At 45.2% G+C, this 20884-nt stretch overlaps 1 protein-coding gene across 1 annotated transcript; it reads right to left on the reverse strand.

Moving 5' to 3' along the window:
• Positions 1–645: 645 nt before the first annotated feature.
• atf1 (activating transcription factor 1) lies at positions 646–18875 on the reverse strand. Its single transcript, XM_056273187.1, has 8 exons — positions 18657–18875; positions 17066–17169; positions 11687–11809; positions 11446–11543; positions 11240–11373; positions 2220–2402; positions 1712–1865; positions 646–814 (listed from the first exon to the last, which is right to left on the reverse strand). Exons 2-8 carry the CDS (start codon positions 17162–17164, stop codon positions 670–672), a joined length of 936 nt encoding a protein of 311 aa, XP_056129162.1. The 5' UTR covers positions 17165–17169; positions 18657–18875; the 3' UTR covers positions 646–669.
• Between the last annotated feature and the right edge of the window lie 2009 nt (positions 18876–20884).

Consider the following 20884-nt stretch of genomic DNA (forward strand, 5'->3'; position numbering starts at 1 on the left):
TCTTGTTTAGAAAAATTAGCGTATCTGCCTTCTCAGGCTGTACATGCAAGCGTTCAGCAGAGAAAAACACATTTCAGTATTTGCATACAGTTTATAGCAGTTCGCTCATGTAGAAGTTACTTGCCGTCTCGCTGTTGCGAAGAAGAAGAACGTTATTAATTTTCACCTACCCAACTGCAACGAGGTGCTGCTTGCTGTTTGCTCAGGGTTGGCTGAAGAGGACGCCGAGGCAGGAGATGGGAGACCGGCGCCACGTGTCAACACGGTACACTGGTTAATCTGTACACCGTGTAGGCGAAGGTGTTCGGCCATATTTGTTGTGTATCCTCCCTTGCAGGAAATTTTGCCACGGGCGTTGCGACCCTTCATTTTTCAAGGCAAAATGAGGAAACTACAGAAGCTGTATGCCGCCACCATGGAAACTGAAACTAACTTTAGCGCGAGTGACATTTATTTAGGAACCAATAGGCAGAATCGAAATCTGAATTTCTTAACGATTCCTTTGGAATCGGAATTTTGGAACCAGTTCCAATTTGGAACCGGTTGTCGATGCCCAACCCTAGTCAGCAGTGGCTGGTGTTCCCAGATAAACCCATGATGTTCCAATGGCCTCTGTGGTGTTCTGTAGCTACATAAAGTCTGTATATCCAGGACCCGTCGCTAGCCAGGCTACCCGGTTTTAACGCAGTAAAGGTCCTTTAATGTTTTGAGTTCCTCGATCAGGGTTTTGTTTTGGTTCTCCAGAACTGCTACACGGTTTTCCAGACATTTAACATATTCTTTTTTCTTCCGCCGACATTCACGAGCAGCTTCCCTGCGAGAGAGAGAGAAGGGGAAAATAAGTTCTGGAATCAGTCCTCTAAAGATGATTCTGCCATCAGTAACTATTGAGCAGTATGGATAAAAGGTGTGTATCCTGTCTATGTAAAGCTATTAAGAAACTGGGAGCATATAAAAACTGGGAACGAGGGTTGGTAATGGTAAAGTTGGGGGTTTTGACTTATTGGGATATCTTCATATAGCCTGATTTAAGAAGATGAAGTCATTTAGAAATCTTCCCAATGTTTAAAACGCTCCTCCTAAACTATGTTGTAACTTGCTTTGTAGAAATTAGGACACTGCAAACTACCCTACCCACAATGCATTTATAACTGATCCAGCATTGTTCTAATAAGATTATGAACTAATATTCACAATCAGAATCAGGTTTATTGGCCATGTAGCTTTGCACGTACATGGAATGTGACTCTGGTTTCATGGCTCTCTGTGTACTTAACATAGAGTAACAACACTACAACACAACAACATATTCCCGTCAATGCCAAATATTTTGAGAAAATGCTGATTGGAAAATGATGGCAACATCACTTCATGCATTCTTTCATCGATGTCCACATGGTGAGGAGTAATCATTTACATTTTAAAGAGTTGCATCACCCCTCAGTATCAACTGTGCTTTCCCCCTTCTCATCTCTGAAACATACTCAAGAGACTGGACAGTCTGAGAGGCAGAATGTGAGGTGGTTGGAATCAGAATATCTCTGATCAGTGGGAGCAGGTAGAGTCGTACTTTTGTTTTTTGGCACGAGTGACACATCTGTGGAGAAAAGTTCTTGGAAATGGAGGTTTTTTGGGTTTTTTTACATGTGTAGCCCTTCAGAAAACCAAAAAGTCTTTCATTGTTTATACATTCTAAAAATAATATCTGTACCTGTTTTTTGCTAGGCGGATTTCCCTCTTCATTGTTGGGTCATCAGACTTGGTCTGAGAAAGTCCCACAGGAGACGTCATCACGACGGTTTGAGGGAGGGAGCTAGATGTGGGAGCTGTGCGTATCTGGTATGTTTGCACCTCTCCGCCTGCACCTGAGAGTAGGGTAACAATTTCATAAAGAAAAGAAGGTCAATAAGCATGGGTTAAAGCAAGGGAAAAGCTCACAACTGAAAGAGAGAACGGATGTCGGAGTAGGAGCGCTGGCGGTGGAGCGAGTGCCATGGATTGCAGTGTTTCTGGTACAATTACATGGTCTATCCAGTCTAATGCTGTGATAATGGCAAGGGAAGTAAGTATAGCACTCTGCAGGTGTAGTTATATGTGTATGTGAAGCAGCCCATGGGAACTTTAACACATTGTTGAGCCCTCTCCTGCTTAACACTTGGTCTCCCCCAACCCAAAGAAAAATACGTTAACACTCATTTAGAACATGCAGTGTCACACACCTTGTACAACCACCTGGTTACTGGGCACCAATATCTGCTGGCCATCTGGTGTTTGGGCATACTGTAGGATGGTGGTGCCTTGCTGGGCTGTACCAGAGTTGGTCATGGTAAGGGCCTGCAGTCCCTGAATGCCTTCGGATCCCGGACTTGCCAGTTGAATTGTGCCATTAGGAGCTATGGTAACTGCAGTACACACACGGATGATAACTCATTTAGGCAAGGCACACATGTCAGAGCTAAGCCATGGCTGGCTGAGGAAGCAGCAAGGATCTTCTTCAGTCACAATTCTACACACTTCACTGACAACTGCCCAAAACACAGTTATTATTAGTGTCTGATTGAGACTGGCTGCGTCACCTGAGTATGTACCACATTTTTTTTAAAACTTTTAAAACCCCACTTGTATAGACTGGACTTTTTATAAGTTTGTTTCTCTGCAACTCCTATTGGCTTCATTTGTCTTTTAATCTTGTTTTGTTTGTTTATATTTCTTTTATTGTTGAGTGATTGGTCCCGTTTATAAATGTAAATTTTTCACTTGCCATTTTCATGTTGTGTACAATTATGCATTTTATTATCAAGTCAAGTTCATTTTATTTGTATAGCCCAATATCACAAATTACAAATGTGCCTCAGGGAGCTTTAAAGCAACACAACATTACAGTTACAATTACAGCAATACAACATCCTGTCCTTAGACCCTCAGGAATCAGGAACATTTTGTCGTTTGTGTACATGAAATGAAACAGCATATCATTTCCCCCAGCCCACAGCAGTGCAACACAAAGACAAAAACACATACCCAAAACCTACAAGAACATATATCCTACAGCACAGCGTCCCATCACTGCTCCGGGGAATTGGGATGTTTTATTAGGACCAGAGGGAAGACTGCCCCCTACTGGCGAACCAACACCACTTCTAGCAGAAACTTAGTTTTCCCAAGAGGTCTCCCTCCAAGAACTAGCCAAGCCCATACCTGTTTAGCTTTGGTCATTCAGCAGAACCAGGGTACATGTTGATATGGCTGCTGGCTGATTATTAGAGTCTCTGGGTCAGCCATGGACAGGAAAGACCAAATTTTAGCTATGTTACGCAGATGAAAAAAGGAAGTCTTGGTGATTTCTTTAATGTGCTTATCAAGGGGAAAAGCTGGGATCAAACGTAACACCAAGATTTTTGATTGCCACACTTTGTGAAACCACAGAATTGTTGACTGTTATTGTTACTTGAGCAGATTGGTGTCTGTGTCTAGCAGCGCCAACGACCAGCATCTCAGTTTTATCTGAATTTAAAAGCAGGAAATTTAGCGACATCCAATTTTTCACAGCAGCCAAGCAGGCCTCTAAATTAATCTTTGAATATGATCATCAGCCCTTACAGGCAAATACAACTGAGTATCATCTGCATAGCAATGGAAATGTATTCTATCACTGCGTATAATTTGGCCAAGAGGTGAAATATAAAGAGAGAAAAGAAGTGGGTCAAGAACCGAGCCCTTAGGTATGCCATATTTAACATCCATCTATCATCCAAGCTGCTTATCCCAATTGGGGTCGCGGGATGCTGGAGCCTATCCCACCAGTCACTCGGCGGCAGGCAGGGAGACAACCTGGACAGGCCGCCAGGCCATCACAGCCCGCCCCACACACACACACACACACACACACACACACACACACACACACACACACACACACACACACACACACACACACACACACACACGGACAATTTAGGACTGTGGGAGGAAACCCATATTTAACGTCAGAGATCTAATATCATTATAGCAGTGTGTTCTTCCAGATAAGTAGGATTTAAGCCAAGAGAGATCTAAGTCACAGGCACCAAAATTACAATTTAATCTATCTAATAGTATACAGTGATCAGTGATGTCAAAGGCTGCATTGGGGTCCAGGAATATAAGCACAGAAGTGGAATCAGAGTCCATAGCTAGTAGAAGATCGTTCAACATTCTGATCAGAGCAGTTTCAGTGGCGTGACAGGCCCTGAGAGTCGATTGAAAAGGTTCATATAGATAGTTTTCTTCTATATGGGTCAAAAGTTGTTGATATATAACTCTCTCTAGTACTTTGGGAAAGAATGGAAGATTAGAGACTGGTTGATAGTTATTAAGAGACCTAGATCGAGGTGCGGTTTCTTAAGTAAAGGTTTGACCACAGCTGACTTAAAACTGCTGGAAGCAGTGTAAGTAGTACATGATAAATGAACTATGTCTAGCATTATAGGTCACAGGCAAGACCATTGGTCTTTAAAAAGTTTTGCTGGTAAGGGGTCAAGTAGGCAAGTAGTTCGTTTAGAAGCTGACATGAGCTTTGCTTAGTCAAAGTATCAAGGGAGATAGTCTCAAAAGCTGTAATAACAGGGACTATCAGTGACTCATTGTATAGATATGAATTTGGTAAGACAGGATCTGCAGGAGTAGCTGGAGTTGAACTAATTTTGTTTATGATCTCAACTTTACTGCAGAAAAAGTTTAGAAAATCATGGGCTGTGAATGGTGAGAAGCTTATAGACAGCTGCTTTTTAATAAATTTAGCTACAGTGTCAAAGAGAAATCTAGGATTATGTTTATTAATACTGATTAAGAGAGAGAGAGAGAGAGAGAGAGAGAGAGAGAGAGAGAGAGAGAGAGAGAGAGAGAGAGAGAGATATGCTGCTTTTGCAGCAGATAAAGCATGCTTAAGTAGGTAGGTAAAAAACTTTAAATTTTTTTGGGAGGGATCCCCCCCCCCCCTTTTCTCTCCAATTGTACTTTGCCAATTATACGTGGCCAATTACCCCACTCTTCCAAGCTGTCCTGGTCACTGCTCCGCCCCCTCTGCCGATCCGGGGAGGGCTGCAGAGTACCACATGCCTCCTCCGATACATGTGGCGTCGCCAGCCGCTTCTTTTCAACTGACAGTAAGGAGTTTTTCGTGGGAGGATCACGCTATTCCCCCTAGTCCCCCCCAATAGGCACCCCGACTGACCAGAGGTGGCGCTACTGCAGCGACCAGGACACATACCCACATCCGGCTTCCCACCCGCAGACACGGCCAATTGTGTCTGTAGGGATGCCCAATGAAGCCGGTGGTAACACAAAAACTTCTCATTTTGATTTTGTCATTTACGTTCCAGTCTCCTGCAGGCCCGCTTAAGAACATGTGTCTCGTCATTAAACCAGGGCGTAGGCCTCTTTAGTTGCCTAGCACTGGTAGTGAGAGGTGCAACTGAATCGAGGAGACTTGAGAGGGCCACATTTAAGTCACTAGTGAGATTTTCAACAGAGTCAGTCACTACAGTGAAAGGAGCCAAGACTTCAGGCAGCTGCTGGCCAAATGCAGCTACAGTGAACGGACCAATGGGCAAGTGGCAATTACATCTTTGCCGACATTAATAGGACAGGTCAGTGATGCTTCAAATTTAATGAGTAAATGACCTGACACAGCAGATGTGGTTAGCAAGATAGTCAGATCAGAAACAGCTATCCCTTTAGATAAAACCAAATTAAGGGTGTTACCACTGCAATGAGTCAACTCTTGAACAAACTGAGGGAACCTAAAAGTATCAGCTAGTGCCAGAAAGGCTTTACTTAGAGGACCAGCAGCCTCATTCAGATGAATATTGAAATCACCAAGAACTAGAATCTCATCAGAATGAGTAACAAGACCTGAGATAAATTCTCCAAATTCTTCAAAAAATAGTGAGCAAGGTCGATATAGTATAGCAATGTGGACTAAGCAGAGTCTGTTCGTGGCTGAGGGAGACGGACTTAGAATAAGAGCCTCAAAAGATTTGAATTTAGAGTCAATTATAGAAGTTAAATTGACAATAGATTTAAACATTAAGGCGACACCCCCACCTTGTTTATTTGCCTGAGCTACATGGGTATAAGTACAGTCAGGTGGGGAAGCGTCATTTAAGGGAAGGAAAACATTTGGTTTCAGCCATGTTTCACATAACCCAATCATATCAAAACTATGTTCAAGAATCAGATTATTTTAGTAAGGCTTTGGTAAACTACTACTACTACTACTACTTTTGGCTGCTCCCGTTAGGGGTCGCCACTGTGGATCATCAGTTTCCATTTCTTCCTGTCTTCTGCATCTTCCTCGGTCACACCAGCCACCTTCATGTCCTCTCTCACCACATCCATAAACCCCCTCTTTGGCCTTCCTCTTCTCCTCTTCCCTGGCAGCTCCATATTCAGTATCCTTCTCCCAATATAACCAGCATCTCTCCTCCACACATGTCCAAGCCATCTCAATCTTGCCTCTTTTGCTTTGTCTCCAAACCATCCAACCTGAGCTGTCCCTATAATATTATCATTCCTAATCCTGTCCTTCTTCGTCACTCCCAATGAAAATCTTAGCATCTTCACCTCTGCCACCTCCAGCTCCATCTCCTGTCTTTTCGTCAGTGCCACTGTCTCCAAACCATATAACATAGCTGGTCTCACAACCATTTTGTAAACCTTCCCTTTAACTCTTGCTGGTACCCTTCTGTCACAAATCACTCCTGACACTCTTCTCCACCCACTCCACCCTGCCTGCACTCTCTTCTTCACCTCTCTACTGCACTCCCCGTTACTTTGGACAGTTGACCCCAAGTATTTAAACTCATATGCCTTCATCACCTCTACTCCTTGCATCCTCACCATTCCACTGTCCTCCCTCTGATTCACGCATAGGTATTCTATCTTGCTCCTACCGACTTTCATTCCTCTTCTCTCCAGTGCATACCGCCACCTCTCCAGGCTCTCCTCAACCTACTCTCACTACAGATCACAATGTCATCCGCGAACATCATCGTCCACGGAGACTCCTGCCTGATCTCGTCCATCAATCTGTCCATCACCATTGCAAACAAGAAAGGGCTCAGAGCCGATCCTTGATGTAATCCCACCTCCACCTTGAACCCATCTGTCATTCCAACTGCACACCTCACCACTGTCACACTTCCCTTATACATATCCTGCACCACTCCTACATACTTCTCTGCTACTCCCAACTTCCTCATACAATACCACACCTCCTCTCTCGGCACCCTGTTGTATGCTTTCTCTAAATCTACAAAGACACAATGTAACTCCTTCTGGCCTTCTCTATAGTTCTCAATCAACATTCTCAAAGTAAACACTGCATCTATGGTGCTCTTTCGTGGCATGAAACCATACTGCTGCTCGTTAATCGCCATCTCTCCTCTTAACCTAGCTTCTATTACTCTTTCCCATATCTTCATGCTGTGGCTGATCAACTTTATACCTCTGTAGTTGCTACAGTTCTGCACATCGCCCTTGATCTTGAAAATCGGTACCAGTATGCTTCTTCTCCACTCCTCAGGCATCCTCTCTCTTTCCAAGATTGTGCTAAACAATCTTAGTTAAAAACCCCACTGCCATCTCTCCTAAACACCTCCATGCCTCCACAGGTATGTCATCAGGACCAACTGCCTTTCCACTCTTCATCCTCTTCGTAGCTTCCCTAACTTCCTCCTTGCTAATCCACTGCACTTCCTGATTCACTATCCCCACATCATCCAACCTTCCCTCTCTCTCATTTTCTCCATCAGCCCCTCAAAGTACTCCTTTCACCTTCTCAGCACACTCTCCTCGCTTATCATCACATTTCCATCTATATCCCTGATCTCCTTTTCTCCTTCCTTAGTGTCTAATCTGTCATACAACTCACCATACGCCTTTTCCTTTGCCTTTGCCGCCTCTCTCTTTGGTTTACGCTGCATCTCCTTGTACTCCTGTCTCTCTGACTTCTTCTTTGCCAACCTCTTCCCTTCCTGACGGTCTCCCTCACTATTTCTGCAGTGCCTGCCCAGGCATACGGCAACTCTTTACTACCACCCAGCGCCCGTCTTAACTCCTCCATGAACTCCACACAACAGTCTTCCTTTTTCAACTTCCACCATTTGATCCTTCACTCGCTTCCTCTTCTTGGTCTCCAAAATCATCCCACAGACCACCATCTGATGCTGCCTAGCTACGTTCTCCCCTGTCACCACCTTGCAGTCTCCAATCCCTTTTAGATCACGCCTTCTAAGATATAGATTAGTAAGGCTTTGGTAAACAATGATCTGATATTCATCCATCCATCCATTAGCTGAACCGCTTATCCTGTTCTCAGGGTCGCGGGGATGCTGAAGCCTATTCCAGCAGTCATTGGGCAGCAGGCGGGGAGACACCCTGGTGATTTGATATTTGTGAAACCAAATTTAAGCATCTTGTTAAAGTGATAAGTAGTAGGCAGAACTTTAGACCTACCAATAGATGAAAATAATGAGAATTAGACATCTTGTATTATTAGTTGACTATTTTGAAGATCTACGTTTTGAACGATGTGTGGTCACACTTTTGATAACATTAGATGTTTGGTTCTGTAGATTATTAGGTACTTTGTTGCACAATTCACCACGACCAGTGGAAGGAATTATTATTAGATTATTGTGATTCACACATTTAGGAGACGAGAGCTTGGGAGCAATACAGCAGGGAAGGGAGATGCTCTCAATTTTATAGACCAAGCTGTCAGTCTGATAATCCATACTATGAGAAATTCCCTGACCAAACTAGTTGACTCCACAGCCACACTAGGTTTAAACTTAGCAGGCTCACTAATCACCTGCAGCCTGCTGAATGATAAGTCCCTAGTGTCAAACTAAATGTAGACAGCTATCTATATTGCTAGACAAAAGTGGCACCGGCCCCAGTAGTGTGAAAGCCGTTCGCTTACAGCGGGTAAGGGCAGCCCCAGAAAGAAGACCAGTTATCAACAAAACCGAGTTCCTGCTCATTACAGTAACAAGCCAGCCAGTGGTTCATTGAGATGAGCCTTCTGTACATCTCATCATTACCCCTCACAGGTAAGGGACCAGAGACAATTAATCAATGCCAACACATCTTTCTGACCAACTCAAGCATTCTGACTAGGCTGGCTTTTGTGATCTCTGATTGTTTCATCCTAGCATTATTGGTGCCGACATGAATAAAAATGTTGCTGAAAGTAGTGGTGCTGTGTGCCTGGGTTCCCTGATTCTCCCTCTGTGATGCCAGCATCCTAAGATTATCCTCTATGTCGGAGACTCTGGCCCCGGGTAAACAGTGAACCAAGGATGGTGAATCTAATCTGATACTGCAGGTAATGGAGTCTCCTATTACTAGCTTGCATTGCTTTACTCTGTCGACAGGAGCGGGAGAGACACGCTGACCAGTAGGACTACCAACAGGGCTGGTGAGTGGTAAAAACCAGTTTGCAGCCGGGAGAGGTGACTGCAGACCAGGCCACAATACCGGTGACTTGCTCTTGCAAGCCTTCCCACGCCAGCAAACAGAGACAAGCTCTGCCGCATCTGCCGATGAGGTTGAGCTAGTGCTAACAATAGCAGGTCTGCTGTCAGGCCCGGGGCTATGGGTATCTGGAGTGCCCATCACATCTAATGTAATCCTAGCCCAAAGAAGCTGCTCTAACTCAGACACATCTCACTAGTAGAGACAACCTTTCTGTAACTGCAGAACAGTCACCACACACCATCGTTTTAATGAGGCTGCTTTGACTGCAAATGCAGTAAAGCTAACCGCTAAGCTAAGCTAAGCTAAGCTAGTAAACAGACTAGGAACGAAAGGCTGCCTACTAACAAGTTGCTTGAGAAAGAATACTATTGAATCTAGCGATATGTGAACTAAGCACAGAAAATAGCAAAATCAGAAGGACAAATGAAGAGGTTAGAGCAGAATAAAGGGAAGAGAGACTAAGAGAATAAACAGCAGTTATTGATCTCACGAAGACGGAAGCTGGAAACAGCTGTACTGCCAGAGGCTGAAACACAGGTGGCATCAACTGAGAAGCACTTTGCAACTGCCATTTTGAAAAGTGCTATCTAAACAAACAAAATAATAATAAATACATTTTTATAGAGTGCATCAGCTGCATTTGTTCTGTCTTGGAGTGTTCATGTCAGAAGGCACATTCGCTTATGTTCACTGTATCTACAATAAATGTAAACGAATCTAAGCATCCTTTGGGAAGGAATGTAAACTTTTTTCCTTCAGATTTTTTTGTGGCATTTTCCACCTTTTATTCGATAGCGACGGAAGAGAGAGAGGGGGGATGACATGCAGCAAAGGGCCCGGGCTGGATTTTAACCCAGAGCGCTGTGGTAAGGACTCAGCCTTATGTGGTACGCGTTCTACCAGGTGAGCCAGCGGGGCGCCCCAGAAATGTAAACCTTTATTGACTGCTTGGTAGCCAAGCTCTACACATTTCCATATTTTTTTAATCAAAAACCAACCACAACGCATATTCTACTCAATCAAGCAAAATATAACAGTTTTTCACACAAGCAGGGAGTGAATGATAGATTACCCTCCTTGATTTCCCTGGTAACAGATGCCAAAAGGAACAAGCACAATCTATGAACAGCCTATACGTGTGCGTATAGAGCATATGGTTTTTAAGCATATTATAAGAGAAATTAAGTTTCCTCTGCAATTATTTATTTTCTAAAAAAGTGGAGGTCGTTGGTGATATTTGGAGTTTTTTCACACTTTTAGAAGGCCTTGATAAGTTAAATACTGTTAACTGTGTGCGTAGATATTATAGTGCATGGATAACGCGCGTTTAAATGAGCAGGCTCGCCTTCCTCCAGCTGGCCAACTCAAGCTCCAGCCACACACACACACACACACACACACACACACACACACACACACACACACACACACACATCCTCCAAGTAAAAGTGCACACCCCATCGGCAGTGTGTCTCAAGTCTCATATGACAAGAAGTGCTTGGTTGTGCTCCAAGACCAACATGTGAAAAACACAGCAAATGCGCAATTTTGAACAGAAACCATTAAATAAAGTAACTGCAGACCTAAGAAAACATGTTTTATTGTAAAGTGAGCCAAAGTGGGCTTTTAAATCGTTCCATCTTAGCTTGGGACCTCTGGGACCACCCTAAGGACGTGTAAGGATGTGTAATGTGGCAAGAAAAGGAGAAGTGCGTACTGTACTGTCCACTGCTGGTCTGGTAGATTGGCGCGGGCACTGTAACACTTGTCATTCCTATGGAGGCAGGACTTTCTTCTTTGACGTCGGAGTTGGCCGTCATTTCCTCAGCAGAAAGTTCATTTAAGATCTTCCTGTAACACAACAGCGAAAGGTAAGCGATGTTTTTTTTCTTTTTCAAGTGTGTGTGTGTGTGTGGGGGGTACCTGTATGAAGGCCGTCGAGCCAATATCTCCCTGGTTTTCTGGGTGGCAGCTCCACTGTCTGATGAGTCATGGGAGTCTTCGCTGTCTGAGCCCTGGCCCTGTGAAGAAGAAAGAGGGAATTTACAGCATGTTAACACATCAGTTACACGTCCCTCATAAAGTACAGAGAGCAACAAAACAGAGGTTACCTTTCTCAAAAGGCGACACAGAGCAGCCTAAAATATAGGGGAGCTGGTCTCACCTGTGGGGTCTGCACCTGAGGGGACTGGATGACCGAAGATTGGGCAGACTGGATCACTCCCTGAACCTGAAACTGACCACCGGGGAGCTGTACCACAGTCACAGGAGAACCACCCAATGACATCTGGAAGTATTCAAACACAATTGCACATGAATGGAAAGGAGACTTTTTCGTGCTAGTTTGTGCCACCTGATCTGTGCTACAGAGTGAGCTTGTTTCTATTCCAGTGTGAAACACAGTACTGAAAGTGAAATTTAAACTATGAAACTTATTGATCATATCGTTCCTCTCAGTTACACCCAATATGAGCGTTTTGATCAGCTCAAGTCAAGTCCATTTTATTTATACAGCTCAATATCACAAATTACAAATTTACCTCTGGGGGCTTTACAGCAATACAACATCTTGTTCTTAGACCCTCACATCAGATAAAGAATAATTCCCTAAAAAACCCCTTTAACAAGGAGAAAAACTAGGAAGAAACCTCAGGGAGAAGAAAAGAGGGAGGATCTCTCTCCCAAGATGGTCAGACATGCAATGGATGTTGTGTATACAAAATAGAACACAATTTACAGAATACAACACTGAAAGAGGATAACAGAATTATATATGAAGAATGTGATGAGGACACCAAGCAGTGTCCAGATGTCACTGGAACAGCCCAGGACCCGAGCCAGCTCCTTTGATTAAACTCAACTTTAAGGTCCACTGAGCAATTCATTAGGCCAAAAAAAAGAGGTATCTTTGGGGCATCCAGGTAGCGTAGCGGTCTATTTCGTTGCCTACCAACATGGGGATCGCCGGTTCGAATCCCCGTGTTACCTTCAGCTTGGTCGGGCGTCCCTACAGACACAATTGACCGTGTCTACGGGTGGGAAGACAGATGTGGGTATGTGTCCTGGTCGCTGAACTAGTGCCTCCCCTGGTCAGTCGGGGCATCTGTTCGGGCGGGGGGGGGGACTGGGGGAATAATGCGATCCTCCCACGCGCTACGTCCCCCTGGCGAAACTCCTCGCTGTCAGGTGAAAAGAAGCGGCTGGCGACTCCACATGTATCGGAGGAGGCAAGTGGTAGTCTGCAGCCCTCCCGGATCGGCAGAGGGGGTGGAGCAGCGACCAGGATGGCTCGATAGAGTGGGGTAATTGGCCAAGTACAATTGGGGAGAAAAAGGGGTAAACAAAAAAACCAGGAAAAAAATACGTATTTTAAAAAATGGACATACATTTATCAAATGTGTTTTGAACAATGTACACTCACAGTAGATCAAGACTGAAAATATTTCGTAGGTTTAGAATAAGCTATATTATTCAACATAGCACGGGTCCTCCTATCATGGCAGCCACCATGTTAAGACCATGTGATCAGAGGCCTTTCTCGCCAAAGAAGAAAAGAGCTTTGCACTCATTGGCTAAAGCTGCTGCTGTTTACGAAAGTCCCTTGTCTGGTCATTGTGAGTCAAGCATGGAAGGATCATCCGTATAAATGAATGAATGAAAGAAACCTTTATTGGCCCTAGGGGAATTTGCTTGACACAAAAAACATCAACGACCATTCATGATAGCATATAACATAAAGCATACGCATTTTAAAAACATCATAAATAGCATCATTGAGAAAATCAATAAAGGACATCAAGTGCAAGTTCAAGAAGTGCCAGAAAGTGCCAAATTCAGACCATGTAATCAGAGCTTGTTAAGCAGCTGAATGCTGTGTGGGACAAAGGATGTGATGTCTCTTTTAGTCCGCATCCTGAGCATGCTATACCTTCGCCCTGAAGGTAAAGGTGCATATTCACACCATAGTGGGTGCAGTGGATCTGCTATGATCTTGTGATACAAAAAGTCAATATGCTCTGAATGAAGGTCTTTTAAAACAGCGTCAGCATAATTGTGTCCACACTAAAACTTCTAAATTTCCTTTAAAAAGTAGACATGTTGAGCCTTTGCAAACCGAGCATTGGTGTTAGCATTCCATGTCAGTTTGCTATCAATAATAGTGCCCAGGTACTTGTGCTCTTGTACACTTCCGATGGTCACATTGTTCATAATTACAGGGGACAGAGTAGAGTTTCTTCTGAAGCCAATGATAATTTATTTAGTTTTCTTTATGTTAAAAAATCAGTGAGCTATCTGAACACCAGTTGTAGAAGTGGTTAACTGCAGCTCTATAACTGTTCTGATCATCGGTTAAAAGGCCTATCAGAGCTGCATCATCTGCAAATGTCATCACTGTACAAATATCCTGATGACTAACACAGTCATTGGTATACATTGTGAACAGCAAAGGTGAAAGTACACAACCTTATGGTACCGCAGTCTGAGTGCTGCTGACAGATGCCTGTCCTCCACGGACGTGGACATACCGTTGCCTCTCAGTAAGGAAGTTGTATATCCATTTTATGAGGGTATGATTTACACCCATGCTACTCAGCTTCACTGTCAACAGATCTGCCTGGACAGTATTAAAGGCAGAAGAGAAATCAGCAAACTGTATGTACACATAAGCTGACGGGGTTTCCAGATGTTGGAACTTGGTTCAACTTGGTTCAAAAGTGTTACTGTGGCATCCTCCATACCCCTCTTTGGTCTATATGCAAATTGTAAAACATCCATCTGATCATTGGTTTCAGACTTTAACTGAGACAGAACAATTTGGTAACTACTGAAGTTAGCACTACTGGTCTAAAATAGTAGTAGAATTATTTTAGACATTTTCCACGACCTCAGAATTATTTCTAAGTCCAGCGATTCTTGAAAGAGTTTAGTGAATACAGGACTGAACGGCTCACAACACCTTTGTAGTGTATGCCCATCCATTCTATCACAGATCCCAGTTTACGGATGATGGCACATTATAAATCACCGCGATGGTGCCTCATTAAAAAATACATTAATATACTCATAAAAACCTAAAAACAAGACATTGACCACCAACAAACAGAGCTCTCATGTGCACATGCACATGAGAGTGTGTCAGCTGCAGAGCAGAGCCACCTCTCAGATAGACATTACATGTCAGGTAGACATAAGAGAATTAGTTTTAAAAAAAAGTCAAAAGAAAACTTCAGAGACCAATGACGGCAGGAAATCAAGGGTGAATATTGTGGCATTCTCAAAATGAAAAGCCCTGAAAATGGACAAGGATTCACAAGTGATGCCAAAGTTGCTTGTTTTATCTTGGACAGGTAACGAACCCCATTACTCTTTTTTTTTTGCCCCCATGTCTTCACTATCTGCAATTTCTTGTGAGTCCTTACTTTTGTGGGTCAAATGCTTTACACGAGGAAGCAACTGTTAACTAGGTAAGTCGTTGCATCTCATAGAAAGGCTCAACAATCAAAGTGCAAGAACAATGATATATCGACTGTTTTAGAAAGCGAGCAAAAACCTCCAGGGAAAATCCATACAGAATTCACCCAGTGGACCTTCAATTCAAACATTTGAAATAACTAAACTATAGTTATGAGTCAATAATATTGTGTGCTTATAATTTTGTTCACTTTTACAGGAATTTCCTGAGACAAAAGCACTGTGAAACCTGCTGTAAAGCAAGAGTATCACTTACTTAAAAACCCGCTCAAGATAAACCAATACCACGAATAACATGTAAGTAGTTCATGTAAGGGGGAAAAAAAATTCACTGAGTCAAATAATCCGGTTGGGAAATCTACTCCTGTATTTTCACAATGTGTGTCTGGTGTGTGTCTGTGTGAGAGTCTATAAACGGCCAAACTAAAGCACTTGGGGCCTTGATTCTTTTTGGAGGTTATTGGGGATGATCGGGGGCACCTATAAAAAAATAGCAGAACATTAATTAAAATTATCCATAATTATGCATAAATATGCTAAATTTGCATTTTTCTACAAATGGCTAAAAACCACTTTTCTCGGCATTTCAGATGATTTTGAGCATCTTTGATTTTTTCCCCTATATAAAAAAAATTTCTGGGACTTAGAAATGTTTTGGCATTATGCAAAATATGCATTTTTGCAATAATGCACTTATGATCCTCATTTTTTTTTGGAGGTGGTAGGTATTGTTCCAGAGAGGACCAGAAAAATAGCAGAAAATTAAAATTATGCATAATTATGCAAAATATGCATTTTTGCAATAATGCACTTATGATCCTCATTTTTTTTTGGAGGTGGTAGGTATTGTTCCAGAGAGGACCAGAAAAATAGCAGAAAATTAAAATTATGCATAATAATGCAAAATGTGCATTTTTCTAAAAATGGCTAAAAACCACTTTTCTCGGCATTTCAGATGATTCTGAGCATTTGGGGGGAGGGAGTTGGAGTGGGGGGGGTTTAGGGGCAGGGGGAAGGCGGTTAGCTGGCAGGATGAAGAGGAGGGAGATTTAGACGGGTGGATAACCAGACGGCTACTTTGTAGTGGGGTTCTTCGAGTTTTCTTATATAGTCAATTAATTTTCTCATAAGACTGTTTTTATAACTTGATTAAGTGGGGGGGACGGTTATTTCTGACAGCATATTGACAACTTTAAATCGAAAATACCCCGAATAATGATTCTAATGAAGGCCAGCAGACACCCCATTTTTTATACCATAAACATGCCAACTTTATGCCTTCTCATAGCCTATGACATAGCCTGTAACTACCAACACGATGCTGCATACTACCACTATAAAGTCGATCCACTAATCCTTCAACAGTTTAAATTTTCTGTAAAATGCCTTATACACAGTATAACAGACAGAAATTGCTAAATTTCCCTCATAACTTTCACTTGGCATCGTCTGCAAAAGCTAACAAAAAGCTAGACATAATTTCAGGCACAGGCGTTTCTAGCCCATTTTTGGAGGGTGCTGCAGCACCCCTAAAATTGAAGATATATTGTATTTTTTTCCTGTACGTCCATGTTTAATAAGCTGAAGAAATGTCAAAACCATATCCAGTATATGGTTTAAACGTAATATATTAACAACAAAAATACAGCACCCCCCCCCCCCCGTGCTTCGAAAAAGGTTTGATCCACCCCCCAAATGTATCTTGCCTGGCCGGCCAGCACTCTGGGTGCTCAGCACCCCTAAAGCTCTGACCCTAGAATCGCCCCTGGAAGCTCGAGATAATCTCGAGAGAAAGGTCAATGGCACGTCTGACTGTGACGTGGAAGCTGTGAAAAGAATCCTGCACCCAAATGCTGTCGATAACAGGAGCAAACAAATGCACGTTGCAAAAATGGCTAACATTTACAGAACAAACCTATTTTTTGGTCGTATTCACCTCGTCATTTATTTGCAAGATTCACTATTGCGCACCGCGAGGGCTACTGGGCCACGTTTCATGCGGTGCGCGGCCATAACGGGGGGAGGCAGAGTGCCGAGACGCGACTAACGACAGTGAGACGAGTTGCTTTACCTGTTGCGCAATCTGTGAGATCTGAGAGGCTGTGATAGTGGTGGGGATGGTGACAGTCTGCGAGTCAGTACCATTGCTGCCCTGCTGGACTTCTTCCATGGTCACTGGGGGACAAATAGATCAATGGTGACGTTTCACAATTAGCCAAACTTAAGCCAGACAGCGGTCGCCGGAGCGCGCGTCCTCGCGGGTCGCTTCGCCCCGGGACCGGACCGCTACGGCCGGCGTGAGGCGCGACCACGGACGCTGCCTAGGAGCCACAGATTTACGTCAAATCACGTCCATGGTGTAGAGACCCCCTATCCTGCAGATTTTCTTTGCAACCCTGAATAGGTAGCTGTTTGTAGTAATTCAGCAGTGAATGTCAAGAGTTTGCACACCTTGCATAATTAAGTGCTGCGAGATGATTGGTCAAGTACAAGCAGGGCTACCTATGCAGGGTTACAATGACAATCTGCACGTTAGGGAGGGGGTCCTTGAGGACTGGGTTGAGAAACACTCGCAGTGTTTCTCAACCCAGTCCTCAAGGACCCCCTATCCTGCAGATTTTCTTTGCAACCCTGAATAGGTACATGTTTGTAGTAATTCAGCAGTGAATGTCAAGAGTTTGCACACCTTGCATAATTAAGTGCTGCGAGATAATTGGTCGAGTAAGTACAAAGCAGAGCTACCTATGCAGGGTTGCAAAGACAATCTGCAGGTTAGGGAGGGGGTCCTTGAGGACTATCAGTGTTTCTCAACCCAGTCCTCAAGGACCCCCTATCCTGCAGATTGTCTTTGCAACCCTGAATAGGTACCGGTTTGTAGTAATTCAGCAGTGAATGTCAAGAGTTTGCACACCTTGCATAATTAAGTGCTGCGAGATGGTTGGTCGAGTAAGTACAAGCAGGGCTACCTATGCAGGGTTACAATAACAATCTGCAGGATAGGGGGTCCTTGAGGACTGGGTTGAGAGAAACACTGATCTAGAAACACCCAAGTCAAAACGCGCCTTGACAAGCGACTTCCTCTGCGCTTCGTGCGTGCGCCCGGGCGGCTAAGGTGGCGTAATTGGGAGCCGGCGGCGTAATTAGGAGCCGGCGGCGCCCCCCCCCCCCCGCAAAACCCGGGGAATCGCTAAATTACAACGCGTGGCTTCTATATCCCCCGAGCGACGGAGGTTCGACGGCACACGTTCGCGGGGTTCGCTCAGCTTTAAAGCCGGAACCAAGCAGCCGCTGGCGGCGACGCCGGCTAACAGCGGCTAGTGCAGCATTGCTGGCCGCGCCGCACTAGAAGCTGCCCGAACTTTTCAGTTCGCCGCCTATAACGGCGCGCCTATAGGCGGCGAACTGAAAAGTTCTGCCCCACAGGACGGACGGCGCTTTTGTCTCCGTGAGCAAATACGCGCTACACTGTCACTGGCACGCAAGTCCCCGCGTCAATAGACGTCAGCGACACGGGCGGCCATTAGACGCTAACTACACCTTCCCTTTTCGTAAAACGACGACGCGGCAGCCGCCGTCGCCGCCGCCATTACACCCGCGCCTCCTCGTCGGGAGCGCCGCTCCGCCGCGGAACGTCGGTCCGTCCCGACTCGAAGAGAGGTTACCTTCCGAGACGGCCGTGCGCCGCTGCTCTTGTTCACGGCGGGGACCGATAGTTTTGTTTTAAGTTTGTAAACGGGAGTGGAGCGGGACAGGAAGGTTGATTAGCAACCGGCTAAGGGCTAAAAATACAGAAAAGGCCAGCCATCAAATATGGCTCGGCGGCGGCGGGGCTTTTTTTTTGGGTTTTTTTTTTTGTCCTCCGACAGGAAAAAGGCGGTGCCAAGCTAGCCAGGCCGCCTGACGTAGCGTTACCTTTCGGCTTCGTGATTGGCGGAGAGGTTTGAAAAGGACTCCTGTGATTGGCTACAGCCACTGAAAACGCTGTCGGGAGTGGGAAGCGGAGACCTTCCAGCAGGAGCCGAGGCGGCCATTGTGCCGGGTCTCAGCAGGGCTGTGCCGCCCGGCCAGACTGTGCCGGGTCTCAGACCGGCCGGGTCTCAGCAGGGCCGCACCGCCCGGTCAGCCGGTGCCGGGTCTGGGTCTCAGCAGGGCCGCACCGCCCGGTCAGCCGGTGCCGGGTCTGGGTCTCAGCAGGGCTGTACCGCCCGGTCAGCCGGTGCCGGGTCTCAGCAGGGCCGCACCGCCCGGTCAGCCGGTTCCGGGTCTCAGCAGCGCTGTACCGCCCGGTCAGCCGATTCCGGGTCTCAGCAGGGCCGCACCGCCCGGTCAGCCGGTTCCGGGTCTCGGCAGGGCTGTACCGCCCGATCAGCTGGTTCCGAGTCTGAGCAGGGCTGCACCGACCAGTCAGCCGGTTCCGGGTCTCAGCAGGGCCGCACCGCCCAGTACGCCGGTACCGGGTCTCAGCAGGGCCGCACCGCCCGGTCAGCCGGTGCCGGGTCTCAGACCTGCCGGGTCTGAGCAGGGCCGCACCGCCTGGGGCTTCACTGCTCCACAGGAGTCGAATAAGACACAGCGAAATGTGGCGGCGGTCCTTTCTGAGTCCATACGGAACAAGGCTGCTTATTCCGTGTAGCCACACTTGGAGTAGTAAACATGAGACCCCAGGAATCATAATGAAACCATCAGTAGGCTGCTGCTCGCTCGCTAGCTGGGGGCAGTGATGGCCTCTGCCTCCTCAAGGCCTCCTCCGAGACGGAGGCTCTTACACAAACGTCGAGATGAATGGGAGGGAGACTAGGAATGTGCTTATTAATTATACATACAACTCCTTATGGCAAACATTTCTGGAAGTGTCCACGTGATGACATGGACTGGAATGTAGTATGGACTCTTTAATGATAAGTTTTGTGTCACCAACAAAGTTAAGAGATGCATATTTCAAAACAATTCATCGTTTTTCCAACAAATCAGAAACTTAAACCAATACAAACCTGCCACTGATGTAAAATGCGTTTGTGTGTGATTGTGATGCTGAAACAATTTCACACTTATTTTATGGATGAATATGTGTGGGACTATTTTGGCTCGAGGTTGAACGTACGTTTGAAAGAACAGGTGGCGTTAAAGTTCATTTGAATATGGAGGATATTTCCTTTTTCATGAAAGAAAAACAAGGAGAGAGAGACATTTTTTTGGGTTAAATCTCTTTATTTCATATGGGGAATGACAGATGGGGTCAAGGTGGAGGTGGGATTACATCAAGGATCGGCTCTGAGCCCTTTCTTGTTTGCAATGGTGATGGGCAGGTTGACGGACAAGATCAGGCAGGAGTCTCCATGGACGATGATGTTCGCGGATGACATTGTGATCTGTAGCGAGAGTAGGGAGCAGGTGGAGGAGAGCCTGGAGAGGTGGAGGTATGCACTGGATAGAAGAGGAATGAAAGTCAGTAGGAGCAAGATGGAATACCTATGTGAGAATGAGAGAGAGGACAGTGGAATGTTGAGGAGGCAAGGAGTGGAGGTGACGAAGGCGTATGAGTTTAAATACTTGGGGTCAACTGTCCAAAGTAATGAGGAGTGCAGTAGAGAGGTGAAGAAGAGAGTGCAGGCAGGGTGGAGTGGGTGGAGAAGAGTGTCAGGGGTGATGTGTGACAGAAGGGTATCAGCAAGAGTTAAAGTGAAGGTTTACAAGATGGTCGTGAGACCAGCTATGTTATATGGTTTGGAGACAGTGGCACTGACGAAAAGACAGGAGGTGGAGCTGGAGGTGGCAGAGATGAAGATGATAAGATTTTCACTGGGAGTAACGAAGAAGGACAGGATTAGGAACGAGTATATTAGAAGGACCGCTCAAGTTGGACGGTTGGAGACAAAGCAAGAGAGGCAAG

The sequence above is a fragment of the Lampris incognitus genome, chromosome 2 (assembly GCF_029633865.1).
Source record: "Lampris incognitus isolate fLamInc1 chromosome 2, fLamInc1.hap2, whole genome shotgun sequence".
Lineage (NCBI taxonomy): Eukaryota > Metazoa > Chordata > Actinopteri > Lampriformes > Lampridae > Lampris > Lampris incognitus.